Source organism: Sceloporus occidentalis, unplaced genomic scaffold (genome assembly GCF_023333645.1).
Source record: "Sceloporus occidentalis isolate IW3139 unplaced genomic scaffold, rSceOcc1.0.p SCAF_122, whole genome shotgun sequence".
NCBI classification, from domain to species: domain Eukaryota; kingdom Metazoa; phylum Chordata; class Lepidosauria; order Squamata; family Phrynosomatidae; genus Sceloporus; species Sceloporus occidentalis.
The window spans coordinates 1,171,162-1,192,051 of record NW_028317102.1 but is presented as its reverse complement, the minus strand read 5'-3'; the positions used below and the strand labels follow the sequence as shown (position 1 = coordinate 1,192,051).

Genomic DNA, 20,890 nt, shown 5'->3' with positions numbered 1-20,890 from the left:
AAATTTTGGTTGGTGCAGATGTTCCTTTGTGATTACGGTCAGGTTTCATGTCTGAGCCAGAACCCGATGCTGGGTTTCCTCCTTTTCGCTGAGTTAACTCACGCATGTGTCTGATGAAATGCAACCTTAAGGCCCAGGATGTAGTTGAAATGCCTAAACTTTCTGGGATTGGGATAAATGTCCGCCAGCACGGAAGTAGAAACAAGATGTTATCGATGAATACGCACGCAGCGTTATCAACAAGTTACGCAACGAGTCGGCAGCTCACGCTAGGTGGATTCTTCTACAGTAAATATACCGTGGGGCAGATTTACGTAAGTGTGATGTGACTAGCTAGGCTTCCTCGCTTAAAGGGACACGCCAGCCATCATGTGCACTTTAATATATATATGACAGCTAAGCAGTCCCTTTAAACTTCTGTGTGGTCCCGGTTGCAAACGTGTGGTGGATTCTGAACAATTCCACATTCCCCTCCACCCGGCTATTTGCCACGCAGGAGATGTGTTAGGCGGACCACCACGCCTGGCATGCGATACCCTCACTGCCAGTCATCACCAGCAATGGCTTGGCGAGGGTTGAAGACATCCAACGATATCCTCAATGCCCTTGCATGGAAAGTGATATCAACGATGTTAAATCCGATTCCAACGGGAACACTGTGATGCCGCTGAATGGCAACTGTATGCAGCCAATCGGTGGCAAGAAACTTCAGATCATGGAGAAAGCTCTGGAAGCTTCAGCTTCTCCTATATGTAAGAGCCATTTTTACCGGTGGCTAGCCTCAAAAAACTAATAATGAACTTCCCGTCTCATCCTTCTTGGTGCTTCATATAACTTTCATACCGTTACGGTAGGACCACCAATCATCAATATGACCTCTGAAAAATTATGAACCCATCAACCTCGGACAATAGAATCAAATTACGTTCCACTGGGGGTCGAAGGCAGATGTCAATCTAGAAATATTTAGCCCGGAGGAGGGTAGGATAGCTTTCAGTTGTGCATTAGTATTTCACATGAACATTATGAGATTGTTAGCGGAAGGGGATTGTGTTACATTAAAGGTGCTGTTCCACCTAGTTACATTTTGTAACGAAATGCAGGATAAGAAATACCATTGAATGTTGAACGTCCAAACCATTCAATCAATAATGTGGTAGGTGCACAAATTGTGCAACCGGTACCTGGGGTTGATATAAGACTTCCTAGAATTGGTGAGGAGAAAAGTCGGAACTTTTAAGTTATGAATGGAAAGGTTAGATGGGGGAACGGATTATCTGCCATCAACTTCTAGGGTGAGATAAACTATTGTGAGAGAAGTCTCCCCAAGTAACAGGGATCTCTCCAGTACCTGCGTCATTCTATCCAACTTAATAAAAAGGTATCTACTTTCTCTTCTTAGAGAGAATTCTCTCCGCTTATATGACAGACAAGTCCCCATCTTTCTGCACGTGATACCCTCGTCCCCAGTCAGTGCTTCTATTGATTTCAACTGCATCACTTTCCTGCCGCTGACTGATGGCCTTAAGCAGCCAATCAGTGGAAAGAATCTTCGTATCACACAGAAGGAGGGCAGCTGCAGCAGCAGGACTGCCTCTTCTTTTAAGGTTTTTCTGTTTTTCCTGGGGAAGAATGCCTAGTAAAGAACTCGCGGTGGGTTTGGGTTACTCTCGGGGTTCTTTAATATGAAGTCTTCTATGGTGGGGTTGTCAAGGACATTAAACTTTAGCTGAGGCTAGAAAATAATGTTCTCTCCTTTATCTGCCCCATGTAAAGCTATACCTAGTCTCTCTTGCTCAATTGCCTTGAGGTTGTGTCCCACATCATCTCAATTTCTTGGAATCCTTACATTTGACCAGTGGGATTATGAGGGAGGTCGCCATGATGAGCGGGAGGCAGTCTGCTTGGTTTAAGATGTCTGTTTAATGATGGGTCCCGTTGGGAGATGAGTGATAAGCTATTCTTCCGAAGCCAACAATGGCGATGCAATCCGACGCTAAACGCCGAGGTAGACATCACACGATACGCCAGCTTCACGAAGGCACCATGTATTAATGTCACTTCCCATTACAGAATAAAGGACTTTCTGTCCATTCCCTCCATTAATGTAAAAATTAAATACGTCTTCTTGCACAGAGAGGAACAAAGACTGGACTGTTCCTAAGGCGGAATATCCCGAATGCGTAAGCGTATACATAGAATGTTTCATGAAATAGGGATTCGTCAAAAAAAAAAAAAATAATAACCTACAGATTTTTCAAAACATTTTTAGTGAATCCTGCTTTTTTGTTTCCGGAAGGAACATTACCGCGCCAATGGATATTACTTATTTTGTCTTCGTTTAATGGCATCCAGTACTTCAAGAAGATTTTTTCATGACTCAAACTTTAAACCCTTTAACCCCTTAATGACAAAGCCGTACATGTACGGGCTCAAAATGCATTGTTTTCGATGGGTTTAGGGACCGTCCATTGTCCTTAAGGGGTTAATAAATTCACTCCACTGGAAACAGAGTTTCACTTTGTTTACCTTCAATTTAATTGTAGCTTGAACCCTTCTGACACAACTTATTCACTAAAGAAGGAATTTGCAGGAGAGCTGCGGCTTCAATGCACCAAGTTCACTGATGTATTCAGATAATAATAATAATATATTATTATTATTATTGATTTATTTTAATCAGTAAACCAGCAGCCCTTCTTGCATAGAAGCTCACTAACTGCTTAATGAATCAGACAAAGTGAGACACCAATTGCAAACTTCTGTGTTCTGCGCACGCGATCCGTGGCTGAAGGAGGAAGCCAACTCCTATCAGCCAGGACATCGTATTGCTTGACCGGCCTTGTGTTGATCCATACAGTGATATCACTACACAGGCTCTCGGCACCTTTTCTGTATTGATAAATACATTCAGTAGTAGAAAGAACACAATAGAGCGATTCAGTTATTGGGGTACGTCATGGAAAATGATATTCTGAGTGCCTGCGACCTTTAAAGACGTATATTTTAAGATACACACGGATGATGGAGGCACCAGGAACGAACCGGTGCAACACCACGGATGGACTGAGAAGATGAGGACTGTTTGGTCGACACAGAAGCGGGTCAGTCACGCAAGTTTCTGTTCTTTTCACTGTCTGTTTGTAATATGAGCGGCATATTGTTGTGAAACGCGTTATTTCCATGGTGGCTCCCCCCGGTATCAGCGTGATTGTGGAGCTTTGATTCTGCATAAATGGGGGTCTTTAATGAGACGGAGGGGTACTAAGCTGCGGGAACTTGCAGGGAGCACCAAAGCAGAGTTTTTGGAAGTTTTTTTGTTTAGGAAAATGGGAAGTCCAACCACAAGACCCTGTCTGCAAGGTTAATTACGTAAGGAGATTAACTCTTAAGCACCGCAGGGTCATGCACCAACATATAACCCGACACTCATCTCATCATCACCTATCAGGACTTGGTTCCCGAGGCAGAAAGGCGATGGATGTCTGATAAGCAGAAAGGCTAAACACTGATAAAAAATTGATGAAAAGAGGGTCAATTTAACCCCTGATTTGCCAAAGTGAATTATCTATTCCATGACGACGTGATCTTGATCCTGAAGAACAGTTCCATCGAGGTCACGAGAGGTTCTTCACCGGTTATCAACACCTCAAAACTACTCGATGACAAGATGCATCAGTAACAAAATCCCGCTGGCAACAGCGTACCCACGAGTGAATCTGCGTAATCGAGACGTGTCTATCACAGGACCTCTGCCTCGACATACAGTTCACTTCCGTTAATTAAACCCCTAACCAAGTTACCATCTTGCCTATGCTGCCCCCTACAGGGTGTAAAGGATTAGCGTGCGGGGAAACAGCCACTGAACAGGACGGGTTTAACACAGAAACATATATGGAACGTGTAAGCTGTAAAACCAGAGTTATCGCCATAGCAACCAGTAGAACGGCCTTTTTTGCAATTACAATTGGGTACCAAGCCAAGTGTTCTTAGGACGAGACCTCTTGCACCAAAATCATGTTTCACACATGGCCCCCTAACGCTTTCACCCGACCGATTAAAAATATTGCTGCTTCTGCCACATTTTCACACCGATCTCATCTTCACATCATTTAAAAGTCTCTTACTTCTCAAATGGAATGATGTTCACAATTGTTAAAAAAAAAATTGCCGTGAATTTCCCTTCAGCACCCTTCGAAATTTCAATTAAAAAATAACTTTATAAAAAGAAATGCCTCTTATTTTGAAATATTTGTGAGACGATTCTGCAGGAATAAAATGAGTTTTATTAGATGATTTTAGTTATTCTGAACTCTGAACATGTCAGTTGCCCCTTAGAAGCAGATAAATCAGTAGATAAGGCTACATTTTAACGTAACTCGGTATTGCACAATAAATCGGTTAACTCGATTGTAGCGGCAGTAGGGAATCAGATGGATATGCCATACGATGCCATGCCGGACCCACAGCTTCAATTGTTCCTGGCACCACACGATTCTTCACTAAAGAACAACTTTTTGTAAGTGACCTTACATGAACCTCGGGCAGCCATGGATTGTTCAGTGAAGGCTCATCCGTCAAAAACAGCTCATTAAAAAACAAATGCCCAAAGCTGCCCTTGTCCAAAATCTCTATTATCTCCAAAATGCTGCTAGTTTACATATTTAACATACAGAGACAGAGTACAGAAGCTAGGTTGATGATACTTGGTGGGGGACCTATGTAATATGTCCATGTTGGAGCCAACCCTGGTACCGGGAAGTTCCTTTGGAGGAATTCTATGGAATCTTAAAGGATATTGGCTAAATATAACATATCTTATAGCTGATATGGGGACAAATTACCAAAACCTAGTGTGTTGTTACTGCAGAAGTCGTTTCTATAATATGTATTATTGGTATTTTGGTGATCATTTAAAAACTAAGAAGTTCATATACAAACAACAAAAACACATTCCAGTTGTCCAATGTTTTTTGTAAATATTATACGTAATTCAACTTACATTTTAGAGTCCAATTTAACCAGAAAGCCGAGACGGTCATATTCTGGAAAAAAAAGAAGAAAAAAAAAGGTAAAAAATATGCATTACAAAAAAAAAACCCAAAACACTGTTTTTATCAAAGTAACACAACATTATTAAATCAACAATGACCAATATATATGTAGTTATATAATGCTTAAAATAACAGAGCGCTTACGAAATCTGTAATGACTCATTGAGAGGAAAAGAATATTTTGGCTAAATAATGTGAGATTCTCCACCCAGATGTTTATCCACATAGCTAAGGACACCATTCATGGGTCAGTGGATACATTTCCAAAATTGCAATCATATCATTCATTTTTGGCACATTAGCGAATTCCAACTTCCCATTCTGTATAATGCATACAATGTATCTTAAAGGGACAGCCCAGTCCCAATTTATTTACTCTTTTGAGATTATTTTACAAGGAACACAAGATATTGCGGCGTGTAAATCAGCGCGTGCATCCCCGTTTCATGCTAGACTGTCTTCCTCCTACTGGAGCGCGTGTCAGCTTAAATCACGTCCAGTACATGAAATCAATGGGGCTTTAAATCACCTGCCGGGCGGCAGCCACTAGCAGGTGCGCGAGCTGAACACGCTTTTCACTGAATGGTTCTCGGAGAAGGAGAAGTGTTCCACCTGAGATCAAACCAGAACTGAACCATTAGATCTGCTTAGCCAAAACATTTTATGCAAATTCCCCTTTATTTCCCATGATCCCTTTGTGAAATCATGGTGTCGTCCCACGTAGGAACTAGAGATGCTCTGTAATACTCGCTGTTGTTTCAGGAGACTTCACGTGAGCCTCAAGCACGAAATAAGGTTTAGAATAAAACATTTTGAACTCAAGGGCCACAGCCAGGCCAGCGTTCCTGAATACCCCAGCGTGAGCAATGGCAACGTAACCCAAAACGGTTTGAACCGGTTCAATCGCTTGAGTTTAAACTAATGATTTACCTTAATCCTAGTCTGTTTGTGGCCCTTGAGGGGGTTAAATCAACACAAACGTTGATAAAAAAACAAAAAAGTCACCCCCCCTCCCAAATCTAATGTAGCTTTGTCAGGATCATAAAGGTCACCACGGCTGTTCTGGGCTATAGGAGGACCTTTATAAAGACCCTCTACCCCACATATACCCCTATTGTTAATATATATGCTAGATGAGGCAATTTACAACATTGTCAAACTCATACAGCCTGTACATTAATTCAATATTATTAACCCATTGTTGTTAAGTGGCATTGAGGTTTGGAGGATCAGGCTCACCGGACCTCCATTCTCCATCATGAGGCCACCTCTTCTAATTTGGGATTTTGGGAAGCCGGCTCTGCAAATGTTTACATAAAGATAACGCGGCCCATCACTCATTTAATGTAACTTTTCGAAAAATATTTCACATGGAGACTAAGAATAGGAGCCTGAATTTCTGTATAAGAAAAAGGAGAGAATGCCCAAAGCTTCCTGGGACCCACGACCTGAAGAACTGGTGGGATTAAAACAAAGATATATCAACAAGAGGTTTGCATGGTCACACATGAGACGCGGACCCCAAACCAGCCAGTTATATACCGTGGGAAGTGGCTCCCGACATATCGCGTCTGTTCCGTAGGATACATAGATTGACAGATACAAATGCAATAACTTTAGAATAGCTGCTGCGCACGATATATGTTTAAATATACTGCGGTGGGAAGCAACGAACGCCTGGTATGTGTTTAGACAGCAGTTAAAATATTCGGGCTGTTCTGTGTCTCCTAAGAGCTCAATAAAAAGATGTAGTCTGGGATCTAAATAGATCTCCTGGTGATCAGTTTGGCTGATCGCATCCATACCTTAATCTTTATAGATTGATAGAAATGGAGAAGACAACTTTCTGCTCAATTACTCTCTGGCTGTCAAATAGTTAAAATTATCACCTAGAATCTTAAATTGTCACTAATCATAACTTTTGCAATCATAATGTAACCATTTTTTCAGACGATAGAGCTTTTTATTAAAGTCTTTGTAAGCTTCCTTCTGGAGGTGTATTTAGTGTAGGGCTGCAACTAACGATTATTTTCATAATCGATTAGTTGGCCGATTATTTTTTCGATTAATCGATAAATCGGGTAAAAAAAAAAATAATAATAATAATTAAAGCTATATTTTAACAAGAACTCAAAAAATACCAAAAAAAGCTTTACTAGTAAATATTCATGTAAACTATTTTTGCCCAGTTATGCACATCTCACCCCCAGCTTGCCTCTCTGTCCCAGAAATGCATATCAGGAGGGGTAAAAGGCATATCAGGGGACAGAGTGGCATATAGGAGGTATAAGGGGATACCTCCTATATGCCACTCTGTCCCCTGATATGCATTATACCCCTCCTGATATGCCTTATAGCCCCCTATATGCCACTGATATGCCACTTTGTCCCCTAATATGCCACTGTGCCCCCTGATATGCATTATACCCCTCCTGATATGCCTTATAGCCCCTATATGCCACTGATATGCCACTTTGTCCCGATATGCCTTATAGCCCCATATATATGCCACAGTGCCCTCCTGATATGCCTTATAGCCCCCTATATGCCTTTACCCTTGATATGCCACCATGCCCGATATGCCTTTTACCCCTATATGCCACTGAGATGCCACTGTGCCCCCTGATATGTCTTATGCCCCCCCGATATAAGAAAAACTGACATCACTAAAATTGTTTTTTTATATTTATATTTATTAAATATAGACAAAAAAAATACACAATACAATATAAATATATATAAATATATGGACAATAAATCAAATATTCTAGACATAAAAAAACCCCACAAATGCACATAATTAATAGATCCCGCAAAAATTCTACCTGCCCCACCAGGGGTTAATATATCAACAGAAGAAACACAGGGCAAATGAGCATAAAAATAAAGATAATACTTACCCAGTGCTGCTTACTTGTCCTGTTTTTCTTCTGTTGATATATTAACCCCTGGTGGGGCAGGTGGAAGTGGCAGTACACAGTGCACATCGCGCACTAAAATCCAAATCCCCAGCAGGCGCTGCAGCGGGACCTGGATCCTCTCCTGCAGCCGGTAGGGGTCTGTGTGATGCGCGCAGACAGCCGCTTCTCCCCTCCGCTTCCGTTGGGCTTCCATGAAGGTCACGTGACGCCGGGTTCAGTAATAGAAGCCCCGGCGGAAGTGGAGGGGAGAAGCGGAGGATGTCTGCGCGTTTTGCACAGCCCCTCACCGGGTGGCAGAGAGGATCCAGGTCTCCTGCAGCTCTGCGGGGGGTCTGGATTCTAGAGTTATAATCCGATCTCTATTTGAGATCGGATTATAGAAGGACGGGAGTTTTTCAGAGCGTTTGCTCTGAAAAACATAATATTTTATAAATCGATAAAAATCGATTCAACTAATCGATTATGAAAATCATTGACAACGATTTTCATAATCGATTACTATCGATTTTATCGATTCGTTGTTGCAGCCCTAATTTAGTGTACGGAATTATAAAATGCATGAATGTGAGATCCCTTTAACTCGACGGACTTATAATAATAAAAAAAAATATATAATACTCATGTGACCGTATATGTCTACCAAATAAAAAAAAAAGTCATGCAATGCTTAATTTACTAAAAAAAAAAAAAAAAAAAAAACGAAAACAAAAAAAAGTAGACATTTTGGGACGATTGCCAAACAGCCCTAGGACCTAGGCCAACTCAGCCGGGTTCACCAAATTAACTTGAGATCCTGCTGAATTGGGAAGCAAGCTCTTAGGGGCAGATGGACTTATTCATTACCTGTCTGCATCAAATCTCAACAGTATTCAATAAAAAAACATGGTTATTTATTGTCGTGCTCACGCTGATTTTGGACAAATAACTCGTAAGTTGAAAATTGAAACAGTAACGATGAGCCGTTCACGTTCCGTATTAAACATGCGCATCGTCGACATCTGATAGGGCTGATCATTAATAAGCATGCGCATGTACTGCGTGTCTCCTTATCTACTTTTGTTGAATTCTTGATTAGCAAAAATATCTTCAGGAATTGCCCGCCGGCCAAAAAAAATAATTCAGCTTTCATCGTTGGATGTTAATTCCGATAATGAAAACCGAGCTGAACCGCACGCTGTTGCTGGATTTAAGTTTGTGAAAACAGGCACAGAGGCATCGTCACAGATGGAGAGAAGTCTTGCAGATACACGCTTGGTGCCACGTGCATTGTTAGCCCAGAAACAGGACCCCTTTCTGCTGAGTTATAAGTAAAGCCCTGATTAATCTTGTCAATCTTTTGCTCTTGAAAAATTCCGTGGAGCTGCGGCCACCCAAACCGATGACTTCTCTGTACCCTGCCTAGGGACGGCCATCACAACTTAAAATGTCACTCCTTAAGAACCTTGCACAACCATAAGGATTTGGGATTTTTATATAAAAGTGTCAAGATCGGTAACAATAACACGATCGTTCCGAATATATGAGATGTGGTTAGAAAAACCAAGGACACCCATATTCATATAACATTATCAGCAAACGAGGGAATCTACGTTTACAAGAGAGGATTCGTGTTCTTCTTCGAATCTTTTTTTTCGTGTTCTTCCGCTCTTTGGAGTTGAGACGAGATGTTGGAAACGCGTCTGGATACCTGGGAACCGTCTGGGTTTGACCGGGAGTCTCTGGGTCCCTTCCTTCTTTCTCTGAGCAGGGGGGGCGGAGCCACATCTACTTTCCTATCCTATATATGGTTGTTTGTGGCTAGCCCTGCCCCATACATGACTGGCCCTGCCTACACGCACCGCTAGCCCCGCCGCTTCATGAAGCCACTCCCCTAGAAAAGGAATGCGCTCCGGGTAGCTTTTATTGTGATGGAACCACCATTTTTTATCCCATTTCATATATACTCTGCTGATTTACAATATATCTTTGCTATTATTTTCACCTATAATTCTACGGTCTTTATACCTCGATGACAGACTTTTGAATGTTGTATAGTTTAGGTAAAATATTAATTAATGTAGTTCATAGCACAGACAGCCTGCAAGAAAGTTCCGCGGGGGAGGGGTTTACAGAATTATTCAGGGGGGGGGAAATCATATAACATTAAATAATAATATCAAGCAATAAATAGTTCAGGCACTGAATGTAATCATTGCTTTAGAGTTCATCTGCTTAAAGTTATGGCAATGTAGAAAAATAAAATGTCCAATAACTGCAGACTGGAATATTTTCCATTTTATTTGTTATTTGGTTTTTTCCCCCCTGGTTTTTAAAACGGATGTTTTTTTCTCTTTTTTAAATTTGCATGAAACATAGACAGGTACGGAAATTTCCACCAGGTCACCGCCGCTAATAAGAACATATTCCACAGGATGATTAAAATATTCCGGAGCTCTTTATACATAGAACTGGGCGGATTGTATGTTTTCCATCCCTACGTAATTTATTTTTTTTTGCGAAATTTACAGTACAGAGTTATTCATCGGTTCCCAGTCGTAGCTGCTTTTCGGAAGCGATGACAACCAGAACCGGTGAGCCTGTTGAGGTCCTAAGTAATGAGTCTGTCTGTTTTGACTGCATGGTTAACTATATAAAAGAGAATAAGGAAAACATATGATTATACCCTCGGTATCCAGCAATGGCTTGTCTTCCGAGGCAAACGGCAGGAGTTTAACAGAAACAGTAACTCCATTCACTTCTAAGCCCTAAAACCATTTGGATTGTGTGACTTGAGGAGGACACAGGATGGTCAACATATCCCAGACTTCCAGACATAACGGGGGTCTTAATCCAAGGAATGCTCGCACTATCATTGCCCTAAACTGTTGTACAGTGGAAAGTTTTTAATAACTTCTGTCTATATAACTTCCCCATCGAAAGAGAGCAAAGAAGGCCATTGTCCCATTCTAAGAACCAAATTATTAAAAGAGCCACCAAAACTTCTTAGATGACTTTGGCTTCCCTGTTAGAAGCCGCAATGATTTTCCATTACCCGCTGGAATTTTTCAGAGAATTACGATGCATTTGCCGAAATACAGCTAATTTGCTGCAGACTGACAGCTGACGGGAAGACATTACAGCTCAAAAACATCAGAGGGAATCTTATTACAATCCCCTCTAACAACTGAAGGTGAAAGGTCAGCGGCTCGCTAACAGGAGGGCTGGTCGCCCCTCAGAAAGCAGATCGGAACTTCCAAAGTACTTGCTGCTCTAGCGATATCTTTGAGGGCGTTAAAAAAATAACCTCAAAAGAAAGCAAAATTTACTATTAACTCCTTAAGGACCACGGGTTGTTTTATGTTATAAGGCCAAATTCATTTTCGTGTGTTTGCCATGTCTTCCTCTAAGCGTAGATTTCCCTAATTATTATCTCATTTAGTGTACCCAAACAATTTTTTTTTCTTCTGGACAAGTAGAGTTTATTAATTTTTTTAATGAGGGGAAAAAAATGGGATAAAAAAAAATAAATCATAGTTTTACAGGTATATAAATTATCCACAGCTGATAAAATTGTAAACAAATCCCACAAATGTATTTGTTAACTTCCCTTGAATTGAAACTCGCCTTTTATTCAAATATAATTTTCACTTATTTTGTTTTCTAATTTTTTTTCTTTTCATTTTTTTTTCTTAAACTCTACTTAATCCTATCTAATTCCCCACCACAATAAATATCCTGTATTATCAATATTAAAATATATCAAAATTACACATAAAAAAATTAACCCCTTAGGGTCAGGAAGAAAGAAAACTTTTTTTTATTTTTTTTATTTATTTTTTTTTTTAAACCCAAGGACCCATCACAGGATCAATAAGCTATAAGTAATTGTGTCCTTATAACCACTTATGTCAATGTATATTCTTTGGGGGAAAAAATACCCAGCCTATATTTAAAGGCACCTATCGGCATGCATCACACCCCTGTCTGGAATAGAGAATGACCAAAGCTGGTGCTTGGCTGCCAAAGTCTAACTAACAGCAACAAGTCTGATAAGCCAACATTAATCTTGGTCCCGGGGTTCTATCCATGCATTGAGTGTTACTAAACCTTAAGCAAGCATTGCTTTTTAAAGAAGCTAAATGTGGAGCAGATACTTTTGACAAATGAAACAAACGAGAATTCAAAAAACACTTTTTAGCGTATATTTCATCAAGATTGGAAATTATATACAGAACTCGACTATTTTTACATCAATGAGAACCTTGGGTGTGATATTTCAATGTTACCATTTATACCAAGTAGAATTTAGCATTTTTTTTTTTACATTAATTATACGGTATATATAAATTGGGAACAGTTTCATTATTTTTTCCATTCATGATGCTCTTTTCAGTTACGGGATACATTTTTCAATTTCTATATTAAAAGAAACATTTGTCTTCCTTAAAGGTTAAAAAAAAATGATTGAATTGTGGGGGCAGAGCAAGCATGAACTTCCCTGCGAGGTCATATAAAAAACGATACAACATTTATAACAATTTGTTCATCAGAGACTGGACTGTCTAGGAGGTTTTGGGGTATTTTTAACACAGATTTATGCTCAATTGAAAACGTAAATCTTAGAAAATGACATTTTAGAGAAATGCTCCAAATGGAGTTGGGTTTTCCAATTCCTGTAGTTTGAGGGGCTAGTACATCTTTTTTAGAGTGTTCAATGTATGACATCATGACAGGGGTGAGATCACGCAAACATGACTAGTAACTCTACAGGTGTTGTATATGTACAACTCACTTACATCCAACTATAAAACACACTCCTGTCCCATACCCACTAACATTTCAGGTGCCCATATCGGGACACCGTCGTTGGAAGGGTGTGTGGTTACATTGGGTAATGGTGCAGTTGGGAACATAGGCTTACTTTACAATTCCATGTTGTATTGAAGCAGACCACCATGAGGCAGCCATGTGAGAGCTGTTACTGTAAAAGTACAGACCTCTATTGATTTTATAGCTCAGTGGGCTAGTCAGAGATCATCTTCTGATCTTCCTAACCGGCCCATGAACCCCACTGCCTGCCAAAATGGGACCCTTTGGTAGGTAGGCTTTACAAAATGGGGATTGAACCTGCAGAAAATAAGAAGGTTGGGAGATTTGCTGCTCCAGGTGAGCGTCATTGGGAGTTGAAGTCCCAAAACGCCTGACGAGCTATCTGGTGCTTGCCCTCTAGTGGAAACATCACCTGTTAATATCGTAAGTTTGGATTATAAAAAGGGACATCAAACCACTAAAGTATCCTGTGTCTACTGTGTGCCGGACCAACCACCCTATGTCCATGGTCATATTACCTACGAGGTCTCCATAAAAACTTGATTTAACAGGTACTGTTATAATAAAGGGAGCCGCACCTTCCTAATATGTACTTTAGAGATAATCTTTTATTATCTAACTCTGTGGATATTTTTAAGAAAGGTCTGCATGCTTTTCTGGTTAAGCATAACAAAGGGCTACAACGGTTAAAAGGACAGTAGTATCGGCAAGTCGATGCAGGGAGTAATCCGATTCCCACTTTGGAATCACGAAGGAGTTTCGTTCCCTGTGGTGGTATTATTGCCCCAAGTAGGGGGTTTTTTTTGCCTTTTTTTTTTGCCTTCTTTTGGATCAACTTTAGAAGTGGGCATGTGTGAAAGGTTGAACTTGATGAACTGAAGCCTTTTAAGCCAACATACTATACTAATTATTTACATTTGTGTTACTTTATTTAGAGCCACCCCTCAAACTTGCGTATATTAAAAGATCTTCTGCCAGGGCTATAAAAAGGTTTTAAAATGGGGTGATCTACATCTAGCCAAGGTATCAGTTTGTTCAATGTCAAGTACCCTACATACATAATTTAGAGTTTCTTTTCCAGCCTCTATTAGCATGAGATATTAGGTCCGAGAGACAGAATCCACCTGAGGTCATCAGAGGAGATCCTCCAAGCCTGCCCTGCTGAAGGACAGAGGAACGGCAGCCAAAAGCTATTGCTACGCGAGCGTTCTTCCCCCTGTTTGAAACTAAACATGTTAAGGTATTAACAGTTCCATCTGAGATCTATTCACAAAGGCTCAAGATAGCAGTTGATTCACTTGGGCCTTAAGTTGACCGAGTTGGATGACAATTAGCAGCTGGTCCATCCGCTAACAAGAAGACTTATAATTTACAAGTTGCTACAAATAGTATAGCAACTCGCCTATTAAAGTCTAGACAGGTAACTGGCAGTCCAGCTGAAAATGGCCCTTAAACCATCAACTGGACTGATCGACTCAACAATCAACTCTACAGAGGTTGAAGTCAACTCAACGCCAACTCTAATAACAGAACATCATCATAAAACTCAGCTGGTTACCACTTAGATGTAATTTTAGGACGTTTTACTTCACTGAGAGCGTGGTAGATAAGTGGAACAGCCTCCCAGCAGAAATGGTAGAGTCTAATACAGTGAGGCAATATAAACATGCATGGGATAGGCGTACGGCTCCTGAATCTGAGACGAGATCAAAAACAATTTGACCTTCGAGTCTCACATCAGGAAAAAAGGTAGACCAGACGAGCCGAACGAGTCTGATCTGCCAGTAAATTCTACGTTACTAATTTTCTTTTGGCTCAGAACCGACCCTTCTTTATTTATTTTTTTAATCAATGCATTTTTCAGAATTATGTCCCTTTCAATACATTATGGATTGCATTATCCAACATAACACACTATGTGGCCAAGACCGTCAGGTGCGTCAATAAATGTTTATAAGGAATGTCTCCAGGATTACTGGCAAACAGCAATACAATATGATTCTTCATTTTACAGACTGTCACCAGCTTTGACTGAGTCCCGGTGATTCATTTAAAAGTGGTCCAAAGTCAAAATAATGTTAAATGGCTAAAATAACACAACATAATTCCACGTACCCCTGCACGGTATCCGATTAGTCATCCACATATTATTGGCTAAACTACAATAGAAAGCACAACTGGAATGTTAATTGAAGGGACTGTATATTCTGTCCCCGACAGTAACAAATGGTCCTTGCAAGAGATCCAACAAACGTTATTATTAACACGTTGGAAGTGGGAATGAAAGACACTGTTTAGAATCTCCATTTTCTTGTATGGACAGAAAAAACAGTAGTATAAGGCTGAGCTTCTCCCCCACAGTAAATATGCAGTATTATGGGTCAACCTATATAATATATGAAAACGGATGTATAGCATTTTTAAGTAAAAAAAGATAGGCTTTAAAGGTAGCATTGGTCCTGGCATGAAGTTCCACTTTTGGCCACTGGGGGCTTCGTAACACACCCGGCAAGGTGTACCTAGGCTAGATCCTTTTTTGGTCCCTCTATGAGCTTTCTACCTTGTCTAGCGTGTCTGATAAAGACTGATCAGTGTGTTTTAAAAGCCTTCAATACTAATACTCGGCACTTCTTTGTTTCATTTATACTACCGGTATTCAAACCCATAATGTTCTAGTGATATTTTGTAACATCTTAAACCTCATACACCACCTACTTAGTTTCGATGGTACAGCTCCGACCCCGGGGTCTTTGGGCTCGTTCTGGATTCTGCCTGCAGCAGTATTCGGAGGGGAGGCTGAGGGCAGGAGCAGGATCCCGGATTTCCTCTCTCTCCGTCCTGTTCAACAAGGAAATCTTACCCTCAGTAACGAGATTAGTGTGAAGGAGGCAGCGTTAGAAAGCAAGCAAAGGAGAAGCCCCCCTGCAGCCATTGATGGGAAGAGCGCGTAGAACAAAGTTAAACTGGGACTAAAACGCTTTACCCAGATAGATGGAGCTGAGCGCTGCCGGTCAGTCGTCTCTGTCCTTCAATATTCAAAACTGCATTGCTATTTCAGGGTGTTGTGTTCGTTAAGGATACGCCAAGTCAATGGTATTACAACTGGTAGAAAGAGGATACAGAAGCGTAGAAATTGGGGCACAATAGTCAAGCCCCAGAAAACAACCAAAACCGTTAAAAACCTCACCGTACAAAGTCAATGAGCAGATACCGCACCCAGCGTCGCACATTCACATCTGAAATTTAACAGAATCCCACTAACATTCTGCCGACCATTACTCCGACGCTTTTTGTCCTGAATAGTTCTGGTTTTAACGGCCGCAAGAGGGGGAGGGGTGCATATTCCGAAATCAGGTGATTTGTTTACAAATCGCGGCAACTAAGCGGCTCTGATGCCAATCTACGTGGAAACGTTTATTTAGCGAGAATTCAAGTCAACTTTTTGCCTATGTCCTAGAAGCAAATATTGGGAGAAATGCCCCCCAAATCATGAAAATCAGAAAAAAAAAAAAAAAAAAAAGTCAAAACATGCAAATGTGTGAAACTGAGAATCTGCACATTTAGCCTGGGATCCCAAAATTTTGAACTTTGAGAGTTTCCAGGTCTTATTTTATGTAATCTTTAACAATTGGAGTGTTTACAAGGGAAACGTGTATTACTTTCTTGGTACGTTATAGAAAGATGCTTAGAACATCGTAGAAACAATAATATATATATATACATATACATATATATATATATATATATATATATATATATATATATACACACACACACACACATATACATATATACATATACACACACACACATATACATAATCCGGCTAAAAATATCAGAATGTTTCTTCATTCTTATTCTTCGGAAGGCTTGCTGACACTTTCAGTAGGAATTCCTGGCTTTGGCAGAATCCCCTGGCAGTGAAAGGATCGCTTTACATACATTCGATCCACCTGGCGAATGCTTCAGTGAGTTTCTGTGTACCCCCGGGGGCAAATAATTCCACGTTACCTGTCACAGTGCAGATAAGATTAGCTCGTTATTTCAGAGGAGCAACTAGAGTGTCAGGGAGAGCTTTTCTCTTGAAAAGGACGCACTTTTATGGCAATAATAAAGTTCGCAATTTCATCAAGTTATTGGCTGATAAAGAACAGATGGGGCCCTGGGGCGTAAGCGGCTTACTCCAATATATCAGGAGAGGAATATGTACGAACACCTAAAAACAACAACTATCCTCGTTATACATCAATCATATTCTTTCATAACATGGCTTGTTTGAACAAACGGGGAACAGGTTATTCCCAGCCAGGTTAAGCAGAATGTAAGCGTGTTTGTGGGCATAAGGGCCGGGGCATGCACTAACGTTCAAAAGTTTGGGGTCACCTAGAAATGTTCTTGGTTTTGAAAGAAACGCAAAATTTTGTCTATTAGAATAGAGACATAGTGTATGTAGAAATCAGGCCAGTAATGTTACTCTCGTTCTAACGAGCTCATTACTTGTACCTTCCATCCAATCCATCTGCCGTCTCTCCTCCTGGTAGCTTAGACGTCGCAACCTGCCCACCTTACCCTCTCTTTTTTTTTTTTTTTTTTTTATTTAAAAAAAGTTCTCACGCAGACTCCATCCGGTGCTCCGGATCATAGGATCCACATGGAGCAGGAAGATCGAGTGTCCTCATTTTTCGATTCCCCCAATTCGCATTTTTGTCCCCAGCTTCAATTTGTCCTAAACTGTCCTCTTTTAAGTACAAAGATCAGATATTGGATTTTAAATTCCATTAAAGGGCATTTCCCGCAGCCAAAGGTTTTATGAAAAACCCCAAGAGCCTATAAACTCTATTGTATGCTAAGCTTAAAAATAACATCACTGAAACTGAACGTGATGCAATGTTTTATGTTATTTTCATCTCTGATGACACTTCCTGTGCAATGGATACATTTCTCTTCTACACCACAATGACATCATATATAAAAGCATAAAAGAATCTCCCGGCATTTCATTTATAAAATCTGGTCATTTTAGCCGAAAGATTAAACAGAAACAGACCGGCTCAGTGTAATGATAATGGTTACTGCGTGTCTGTGCTGGATTTTAAATTAGATGCAGATAACATGCTCTGAATCGCTTAGTATCGGGCGTCTTACAGATTTACCCTTTTAAAGGTTCCACATTAACTGCACTTGTGTGCTGAGCAAATTCATTTTATTTGATCTGTCATCATATTCCTTAGTTTGAAGGTTTTTATCTCAGAAGAATTACTATAAATACATTTGCGACACATTTTCAGCTGCTATGGCAGCATCCAATCAGTGTCTGCTTTCTTGTCACATGACTATTACGTGTTCCTAGCTAGGATTATGATTGAAAGACATATGACTACAGAATTATTTCTGGGAAAGATCTTGGGCACGGTATGATTGTTTCTAATGTAGCATGTAGCTCATTGGCTTTAAGCAGCCAAGAAGTGGCGAGAATTGGCGACCTGCAGAGAAGAAGCGGAGCTCGGTAGCTGCAGCTTCTTTCTGTTTTTTAAAGAATGTATATTCTCTCTCTTCTCTTTGCTGGGGCTGCCCGGAACATTAAACTGCCCCTTTAAGTGATCGTTCCTCTGCTAGAAGCGAACAGGCGAAGCTGCATTCCATTCATCCAAAAAAGTAAATAATTCTGGGTGTTCGGGTCACTTGCCACCAGCAATCCACAACACTGAAAAGCCCCAATTCGACTATTAGGACTCATTACCGTTTAACCGGAGGGCTGTTTCTACTCGTATTTTTCTTGTTATGTTGTTTTCTTGGGAGCTGACAAAAAAATTTTTGAAGGGAAAAGCAATAATAATCATCAAAAACAGAAGAAATGAGAACAGAACAAAAGAAGTTATGATTATTATTAAATATGGATTTTTAACAAAAAAAAAAAAATAAAATAAAATAATAAAACTAAGAAGCAAGGGGTTAAAATGGAAGATACTCCATACAGTATAACAAAGACGACCTATCCAAGGTCCTGTGTTAACCCTTTATATAACTGGCAACCCCACCTGGGAACCTTTTAAGTGAGTTGACGTTAAGACTCTGAATATTAACCCTTTAATACCCATTATGCAGCCTCCATGTAGCGACTCATCAAATCATTCTAATACTTGTTCTCGTGGGATCTCTGACTTAAGTAATAAGCAGGGATAGCAAAAGCACCAAATCAGGGAGTCTTAGATATCATCAGATCAATGTAGAGCAAGATGGGGGCAGCTCGGTGCTGTATGACTCCAAGATTTTAACCTTTCAGCATGAGCATGGAGCAAAAAAAACCTTAAGGGTCAAACCAAGAGTCCCCCAGGTTTGCTCACAAGTTCAACGCGGTGATGAATTAAATTATTACTTTTGCTCGGGCAGTAAGAGCGGCTTCTTACAACGAAAGAGAATTTTTGGAGCTTGGAGACTGTAATTTTGCTTTTCTCAAGGGCTGGGCTCGAACCGTTCCCTGCAGAGAACACAAATCCCTGCTAAAATCAGCAAAATGTAAATTTCCCGGCCATTCTAGCAATTCTCGTAAGAGTTAATCCCATAGGAGCTTTTAGACTGGGGGGGGGGGGTATAACAAGCAAGTACCACTATGTTAACATTACATTTAGTTATATAGCACCAGCAGATTCTGTAGCGCGGTTACAACAGAGGCTAAAATTCTATAAACAATTTCCTTTATTAAAAGATTTATGTAGCCAGTGAAGCTTTTATGTGTTAACCCGTTCAGCACCTCTAGTCAAAAAGCATCCGTTCTGCCAGAAGCAAGAGCTTTGAATCATCTAACACTTGCAAGGGAAAAAAAAAAAAAGATCATAAAGGCAACAATTTTTGGGGGAAAAAACAGAATTAGGAGGAGATGAAAAATCGACAAATGTTTTGGATTCTTTTTTTTTTTTTGTTTCTTTTAAGAATGTTGGGAGGCACATGGTTTAAATTGTGAAAAACGAAACATCTGTTTGAGAAAACAGAGGCTGTTATTGCTACATTAATAGCATTTAATTTCAGGACCGAGGGAAGTCCAGCTACAAACATCAGGAACATATTTTCAGAACCCAAAATTCACATAAGGACCAAAAGACTTTTAAATCAATAAAATGCATATTCAAATATAACCAGAGCTAAATTAAAAAATGCAAATAGCGGAGCTTTCTGGGTCTGCGTACAAACGCAAAAATACTGTATTTTTTCTTTGCTTTCTACTTAAATACTTGACAATTAAGTTAAAGGCACGTTAAAGCTGTTAAGTGTTTTGATCTATATATCATGTTTACGCAAATTTCTCCCAGAGTATTGATCAAAAAATATAAACTTATAAACAGCACAGGAGATTTTTGTTTTACTCGCAATTCCGCATATGGCCACAAGGGGTGCATAATTGTTTTTGGATATTTAAGTGGTCACAGCCATGCTCCAAACTGTAATATGCTTCTAAAAGTCTTTATTAATAACTCGTTAGCATCTGTACTCATATGCGTGCAGAGAACAACACATTCCTGTCCATCGGGGATAGGAGAATCAGTTACAAATGCAGATTTATTTTTTTTTTTGGCCGGACCACCTTTTCGGAGTAAATGTGCAATGAATTAACAGATATTCCTCATTCCACATCAGAAACATAGCGTGCCTATTAAATATTCATGTTCTCTCTCTTCCCCCCCCCCCCCCCCAAAAAGAGTGTAAGATCCAAAAAAAATAACTTGTTAAAGCTGAAACTTTTGGCAAAAAAAATTAAAATAAAAAATGAATAAAAGGCTGGTCCAGTTCTGCTGACACTAAACCTCAAACTGAATTCTAAAAAACGTTGTTTCCTGATTGAATTACCATAATCCAGGGGCGTCCAACATGCGGCCCGCGGGCCAAATGCGGCCCGCGAGACCTCGAGGTGCGGCCCGCGTAAGATCGGCAGCCAGGGCAACCGATCTTACACGAGCCGCGCCTCAAGCCCTGCTACTTACTTGTGGGAGGGTCTTCTGGACAGCACGGAGGAAGCGGAGTTCACGTGACTTCCTACTTCCTCTGTGCTTTAGCAGAGAAGGCAGAGGGAGGCCGCGCCCCCTGCTGAAGTCTGTGAGCGGCATCGAGGGA

At 40.3% G+C, this 20,890-nt stretch overlaps 1 protein-coding gene across 7 annotated transcripts in view; it reads right to left on the bottom strand.

Annotated features, from left to right (window-relative positions):
* LOC149282142 (CMP-N-acetylneuraminate-beta-1,4-galactoside alpha-2,3-sialyltransferase) overlaps positions 1-20,890 on the bottom strand; it is a 99,117-nt gene that overhangs the window by 49,946 nt on the left and 28,281 nt on the right. For all 7 annotated transcript variants that reach the window (XM_089498549.1, XM_089498552.1, XM_089498554.1 and 4 more), the window contains one exon: positions 5,003-5,045. In XM_089498549.1, the coding sequence (XP_089354675.1) occupies positions 5,003-5,045 (43 nt within the window). The remainder of the gene's footprint in view (positions 1-5,002; positions 5,046-20,890) is intronic.